This window comes from Halichoerus grypus, chromosome 8 (assembly GCF_964656455.1).
Source record: "Halichoerus grypus chromosome 8, mHalGry1.hap1.1, whole genome shotgun sequence".
NCBI lineage: Eukaryota > Metazoa > Chordata > Mammalia > Carnivora > Phocidae > Halichoerus > Halichoerus grypus.
The window spans coordinates 1,859,947-1,867,324 of NC_135719.1; the positions used below are offsets into that span (position 1 = coordinate 1,859,947).

General features: G+C 58.9%; 1 protein-coding gene across 3 annotated transcripts in view; it reads left to right on the plus strand.

Moving 5' to 3' along the window:
* ARNT2 (aryl hydrocarbon receptor nuclear translocator 2) overlaps window positions 1-6,423 on the plus strand; it is a 160,677-nt gene extending 154,254 nt beyond the window's left edge. For 2 of the 3 annotated variants that reach the window (XM_036079157.2, XM_036079159.2), the window contains exons 18-19: window positions 782-918; window positions 2,417-6,423. In XM_036079157.2, coding sequence (XP_035935050.1) covers window positions 782-918; window positions 2,417-2,515 — 236 coding nt within the window. In that variant the 3' untranslated portion in view covers window positions 2,516-6,423. The remainder of the gene's footprint in view (window positions 1-781; window positions 919-2,416) is intronic. The other variant, XM_078078806.1, reaches the window with a different exon arrangement.
* Window positions 6,424-7,378: the final 955 nt, after the last annotated feature.

Here is a 7,378-nt window from a genome sequence, read left to right on the forward strand (position 1 = left end):
CTACTTGGTTTCTCCGTTGTGTATTCTTTGTAAAGCATAGGAGACAAGGTTGCCCTCCTTACGCATTAACGTGCTGATTCCTACAATGAGGCGTGTTCCTTCATGTCTGAGCCGGGCCCCGATGCCTCTGCTCTCAAGCCACCCGGTGCTGAGAGACGCTCAGAGGCAAGAGGAGGGGCCGTGGCTCCGGGCGCCTGCTGGAGGACCTCGTGGGATGCCACGTGTGGCCTCACCAAGGTCCCCGAAACCCGGTGAGGTTGGCGGAGCTCAGGGCCCGCTGAGGTCAGCTCCTCCTCTGGCAGAGTCAGGCTCCTGTAAAGAGCAGGCTGGGGACGAGGGGTCTGGAGTGGCAGAGAGGCTTTCCCTCCTCGGGCCCGCAAGCGTGCCACAGCGGGGGGGGCTTGTGTCAGCCCACGCTCCGGGCCCCCCACACACGCCCCCGCCGAAGCTCCACGTGCCGTTGCCCAGGGCACCGCGGGCTCCGAGGCTTAAAGCCCCTGGCCCCCCAGCAGGTGCGCTCTGGGGAGAGCCGCCCTCCAGCGAGGGCCGGCACCCTTGGCAGAGAGCCCCCGCTTCCGTTCCACCCGCCCAGCCACGTGGTGCAGAAGTGGCCTGTCGGTCCGTGCGAGCGCGCGGGGGGCCGCGGACACGGGTGCCCGGCCAGCTCCGACGGGGCGTGCCGACGGGCAGTGTGGGGCGCTCCGGGCTGCAGTGGCTCTTCGGTCTCCCGGAGCCACGACGGGGCTTTTAAAGGCGGTGTCCTGTACGTCGGATCTTTCAGCTGAGAGTGGCCAGAGTAGCGGGCAGTTCCCAGGGCGGCCGTCGGAAGTCTGGTCGCAGTGGCAAAACCAGCACCACGGCCCGCAGAGCGCTGAGCAGCACTCCCACCAGCCGTCCGGTCAGGCCGAAGTGTTCCAGGTAAATCGAGCCAGCGCAGCCCGCTCGTAGGTATCGGCGCCTTCTGTCTGCTTCCTTTCCCCTCGCTCTCTGCTGCGGCCCCCGCTGTGCGGAGGGATCGGGTTCTGGCCCAGCCGGGGAGACGGGCCGGGAGCCCAGGCCTCGGTGTCCTCCCTGCTTGAGGACACCTGCGCCCCCCACAGCTGTCCGTTGTTGGAGACCCTCCCGGCCATCCCTCGTGATGGGCAGCCTGACCTAGCTGTGCAACGGGAGGGGACCCCGTGACAGTCCCGCAGGGCAGTGCTCGGGCCCCTCGGGGTTTCCCCGGCCCCACCTTCAGACAGAAGTTTCCATTGGAAGAAGGTTCCAGAGGGAGGCATGAGCCTGTTGACTCCCCCTGAGCCAAGCGCTTGGCCGGTCCCACCAGGCCCGCGTGAGGGAGAAGGACCTCCCACAAGGGCCGAGGCACCCCCCCCCCCACCGCATCCCCGTCCCCATCATGCCCACAGCTCCAGGTCCGCCTTGCCAAGCAGGGATGGGCAGGAGGCACATGGAGGGAGGGATTGGAGGCCTCCCAGTTGGTAAGCCCCACCTTCCCCAGGGAGCGTCCGCTCTCCTTGTCCCCAGCACCTTTCCCACCTGGCCAAGCAACATCTTCGCAGGCGAAGGTCTAGAACCAGATGTCCCTCTAGGTCTCCAGAGGGACAGTATTCTGACCTCCTTCCTCCATCCTTATGCCTCACAGCCGTGTGTAAGGCAGACTTCCCCAACCTGATTTTTCATGGTCACGAGGCTAAGAATTCTTGGTCAGATAAGCTTGTGAAACACTGGCTAAGCAAATTATTCAGTTTCTTGCCTGCAGGGCTTATCAGAACCTTATTATACTCATAAGCACTGAGGATTTTTAGGAGGTAGACAGACTCTGCCATTTCCCAAACTCCCTTGTCCACAGAATTCTTTTCTCCCAGAGTATCTCATGGGCCAAGAATCTGACAGAACACACTTTGAGAAATTTGCCATTGAAATATTGCTGTTCCCGTTTTCTGGATGGGCAGTCTGAGGCCCAGAGAACCTGAAGGGCTTGCTAAAAGTGAAGCCTGACCACACAGGGGTTTGGCCCTGCCCTCAGAATGCACACAGCCTTCCTTGTGCTCAACCTGGCACCGAGTTTCTATTGCATTTTGAGCATCGACCATTTGTCCCTTGCTTGGTGCCCGGCTAGATTCACCGCACCAGTGGGGTTCTTGTCTACCCTGTGTCCTGGCTCAGCCTCACACAGACAGAGCTTATGTCCTGAGGTTGTGTTGACCTGCTGGGATGCCACTTCCCCGGGGAGAGCAGCTTCCCCGCTCTGGACATTTGAGGACCCCTGAGATTGTCCCCCAGAGACAGGCTGTCCCCGGGCTGCCTCCAAGGGGGATGAGCGTGAGGGGGCGTGGCAGGCTGGGCTCCTGGGGCGCGCGGGTGCCCAGGAGGATGAGCTGACGCCCCCACGGCTTTCTTTTCTGCCCCCCTGCAGGACATGCTGCCCATGCCCGGAGATCCGACCCAGGGGACCGGCAACTATAACATTGAAGACTTCGCGGACCTGGGCATGTTCCCGCCGTTTTCTGAGTAGCGGCAGGCAGATTGTGGCCGGTGCTGGGCAGTGCCCCCCATGCGGGCGGGACCCCCCCACGCCCTGCTTGCCCCGCCCGCCCCGCCACGGGACCCCCCAGCGGAAGGCCTCTCACCCCCATGCTCCCCCCAGCACAGCACCGCTCAGCCCGCAGCCGGGGCTGCCCGGCCACCCACCAGGAGCCCTGGTGGATACTGGGGGGCCGCTGTATTTATTGTACTCTTATCTGTGTATGCTTGGGAGGTGAGCCCGTCGGGTCCTGGAGGTCTGGTTGTGAATAATCTCCTAGCAGACAGTGTCCACCTATAAAACGTCCGGTCCCAGTCCCAAGTGCCCAGGCCTGCCCAGGACACGGGAATGGGTTTCTTCTTGCCTTTGACATCTGTGGGTGGGTGGGGCTCGGGTGCTGGAAGGGAGGCGAGCAGGATGCATGGCCTTTGTTCTCCGAGCTGGGACCCAGAGGTGGACCCCGCTCCCCCGTCCCCAGCTCAGCCAAGTCTGTGTGTGCGTCCGTCCGTCCGTCCGTCACGCTGTGGGATGTGTGTACTCTGTGCGGTGTGATGTGAATCCCTGTCCTGATGGGTGTGCTGTGCCCCGTACGTGTCGTGTGGCCAGAGTGAGCGTCCAGAATCCAGGGGCCCCCGCGTGCAGCCCCCACCCCCAGCGCAGCGCCCCCCGGCTGGAGGGAGCTTGGCCCAGGGCCTGGGCGCCGGGCTGGGCGGAGCAGCTGACGTTTCATAGGGTCGCCAGGGGTCGTGGCTGGGAACCTGCTTGCCTTCATGGGTCAGCTCCCGGGTCCAGGCGCCCCTCTGAGAGGAAGCGGCCCCCTCCTCTTCCAGGAGGCCCCCGAGGGAGCACTGGCCCTTCCTGGTTACACGCAGGTGTCTCCCCCCTGGTCCCCAGCCAGCGCCTGCCAAGGGCACACCTTGAGGTCACAGAGCCCGAGGCCCTTCTGCAGAGGACTGGACGGGAAGGCAGGACGTCCGGGCCTCGGCGGCCACATTACGCTCGGCCGCTCTGGAGCTGGTTCAGGTTTGGCCCCGTGCGTGGAGACAGGAGAAACCTCTCCCACCAGGCCGCCTGGCCTTCCTTCTGCTGCCACCGGGGGCAGAGTGCAGGTCTGTGAGGCAGAAGGCTGGGCTTCCCGTGCTGATTCTGGTACGCACTCACCGGGGCCTTGAATTCCTCAGATGGTCTCGAGACGGGAGGAAGAGCTGACTTCTAGAAGCTTCTGCCTGGCTGAGCCCATGGTCCCTGGCTTGCTGTGTTTCCCTCTCTTCAGTGACCTCGCGGCCCCGTGCCCCGTGCCCTGAGGCAGGCTCTCCGCCTCTCGTCTCTGTCTTTTCCTGACAGCCAGGCTTCCGTTTGGCCTCACCGTCCATGGGCTCGCTGCCTCCCATGTGGGAGGGACGCTACACTGGCGGCCGGCAGGTGGAGGAGCCCGCCCCCAGGACAGCCCTGCATCTCTCCCGGGGTCCCTCAGGCAGACCTCCTCAGGCACCCGGCTCAGAAACAACCCGTGTCCCCCCACCCCCAGGATTTCGGAGGGCCCGCCGAGTGCGGAGGGTTCTGAGCTGCCTGAGCGCAGAGTGAGCCCAGCGGGCAGGAAGGAGGCGGGGGTGGGGTGGGGGGTTGCATGGAGCTCCGCATGCTCTGCATTAAACGCCGGCCCCTGTGTGGAGTCCAGAGGGGACCCCTGTGCCCGTCTTGCTTGGAGAGCTCCACCTACGAAAGTCCAAAGTTGTTTGGTAGCATCCCTGTGGCTGGTAGTCCGCTTTGTGTGCTCCCAGTTCCTAGACTCTAAAGTCACACAGACTGAACAGTTCCTAGAGCGGCTTTTAATCCTTCGCGTATAACGGTGATTGAGTCCCGGGTTCAGGTCGTTTTACCCTCAGGAGCCTCTTCGCTTCAGGGGACATGGTGGGCCCGACAGTGCCAGAGCCAGAGGGGGCTCCCCCATGCGGGCCCTGCCCTTGGGGTCACCTCCGCCTCCGCAGCCTGAGCCTACCCCAAGCAGGGGACACGATCATTTCCAAGAAAGGCACAGAAATCACTTTCAGATCAAAGAATGGTTTCTCCGTGAAACAGAAACAGACTTTTTGTGGCCTTTCACCTGTGAGTTTGGAAGTTTGGGGGGTTTCATGTTTGTTTTTTCCTTGTTTCCTGGAGAGAACTGGGGATTTCCTTAGATGTGCCCATCAGGTTGACGCTGTGACCCGGGGCTGCGCTGGACCCCGAGGGGATGCGGACCAGGGGAACAAGCCTTGCAGCCACTTCTGTCTGTCGGGGTGCAGACAACTCAAGGCTCGGCCCTGGAAGGCAGGGACCGTCGGTGACTGAGGCCGGGCGTAATGGGGAGTACCGTGACTCGGGCGGCCCGGCCCCCTTCCTTCCGGCTCTGTCCCAGGAGCCTCGACAGGGAAGCCCACGGCAGTGCGATCGGCCTGCAGGAGCGCTCTGTCCTCTCGACTCCCCATCCTACTCCTTGGTTGTGATTCTTGGAAGCCATCCCGCGACCAGTAAGAAAACAGACAGGACTGGAAGGTTCTCTGACCCAAGAGATGCACCCCCACCCCGAGGAGTCTTGCGCCAGACCGGAATAAGAGTTAAAACCACAGAGGGTCTCATCCCAGTTTGGAGGAGCGCGTCCTGTGTCAGGCCCGGGCACCCAAGAGGGGACTGTGTGTGGACCCTGCTGTCGGCACGACCTCCAGCCAGGCTCCCCAGACTCCTCTCCCAGCTCGGCCGGGACGCACTCCCTCACTCACGCCCCCTCTCCTTGGGCCCGGCAGGCCGGCCTCCCACAGAACAGGCCGGAGCCTTGGGGGAGGACACAAGGCAGCCATTTTGAGGCTCACACGGGACTTGGCTAGTGACGGTGGCTGTGGCCGAGGAGGTTCTAGAACATTCTACCTACGTATCCCTCCCACGAGTTTTGTTTTTAGCTGTGGTTTCAGGGAGTGAGAGAGCCATCACAAACAGCCGCGTTCTCTTCTGCTTCCCGATACATTAAACCCACCCCCTTTGCTGTTTCACGAAGACCTTGTGGAGAACGGGAGCGTGCTGATAGTTGATGGAACTACCGTCAGGGAGCTCGGACCTCTCAGCCAGTAAAGAAACCGTATCTCCCCCCAGATTAGCCACACGTGACCGTGACCTCCCATCCACGTCTGCCAGCCTTAGCCAAGAGATGGGACAGGCCCTGGGGAAATGAGTGGTGGCCTCAACCTTGTACATCGGCCCTTGGGAGCAGCTGAGCTCTGCTGGGACCGTGACCTCCACTCACCTGGGCCCGCCTGTTCCCTGCCAGTTATGACCTGTCGCCAGGCCAGTCAAAGCGCTAGTGAGTCACGAGTCAGGGCACAAGTGGTCTTGGTTGTACCGGAAACTATGAGTCTGGTCGTTACTTGCCAGGGGCCCATTCCCTCCTCCCTCCACCCAGTCCTTGTGTGGTGTGTGCTAAGGGGGCCACTCCCCCTTTCCCTCGACTGCAAGGGTCTGGGACAACCTGAGAGGCACCCGCCATGGTGCCGGCAGCCGTTCACGGAGAGAGCTGCCTGGGTCTGTGGCCAAAGCTGGTTTTGTGGTCCAGCAACCAGCCAAAGCCTGTGTGGGGCACCGACCGGGAAGGGAGAGGCTGTGCCAGACGCGGGGCGACTGGCTCCCCGGGACAGCCTCGTTCTCCTTCGGAGGTGACAGGCTTCCGTGGACAATGTAAGCACCTCGTCATTTCCCTTGTAGCCTTTCTTCGTATGGCCGTGAGCTGTGCTGTGGGTAAATCATCATTTGTATTTCTTGAATGTTCTCTATGACTAACAGTTATTGAGTTGGTTGTGTATATGTGTAACTAATGTAACTGCCTTTTAAAATTTCATTACAATAAAAATGACTTTGCTCTGAACAGTGAACAGCGCAGGCCAGCTTCTTGATTGAGCGGTTCAGGGAACCTTCTCTTGGACTATGGGATATATCTGGGATCACACCTCTTCCTAAGGGCTGTGTTATATCTCTCACTGCCGGCCAAGCGCGGAGAGTCCCTGGGTGCTAAAGAGGGGCCCTTCCAGGGGTCTAGCTACATAGGAGAGGAAGGTGCTTGCCCTTGTCTATCTGGCAAAGCTCTCTAGAAGGCTCTCTGCGTGCTGTATGTGAATCATGACAAACCTGGGCTATGTAGTTATTAGTCCCAGTTTATAGATTATGAAACAGGACTTGAGAAGTTAAGTGACTTATCTAAGAACTGACAGGAAGGAACTGGCAGAACCAGGATTTGATCTCAAATCCTCACTCCAAACCCTTTATCTATTGTCTTCTTCAAACACTCTTTATTTCTTTTTAAAATTCTCCCAAACGTTAGTGTTTTAATATGCTCAAGCCTCTAGTAAATACTTAAAAATTCTAACCATTCTCTGTTGAGAGATGACTATTTGGAGTCTAGCAAAATGGCAGGCTGAAATAATTTAAACACTTTTCCATCAAACATCTGGTGTCCCTATTTTTTTTTTTACAGCTTTATCGAGCTATTATTGATATAAAATAAACTGCATATATTTAAAATATACATGGGGGGAAATTTTTGTGACCTTGAGTTAAGCATAGATTTCTTAGATACTCCACCTAAAGCATGATCTATAAAGGAATAAAATTACAAATTGAACTTCATAAAAAAAATTCAAAACTTTGCTTTTCAAGGACACTGTTAGCAGGATGAAAAGATCCACCATCGACTGGGAGAAAACATTTGTGAGCCATGTATCTGGCAAAGGACTTGTATCCAAAATATGTAAAGAACGCTTACAACTCAATAAACAAGTTAGGACAAAAGAGGCAAAAAATTTGAACAGACACTTCACCAAAGAAGACACA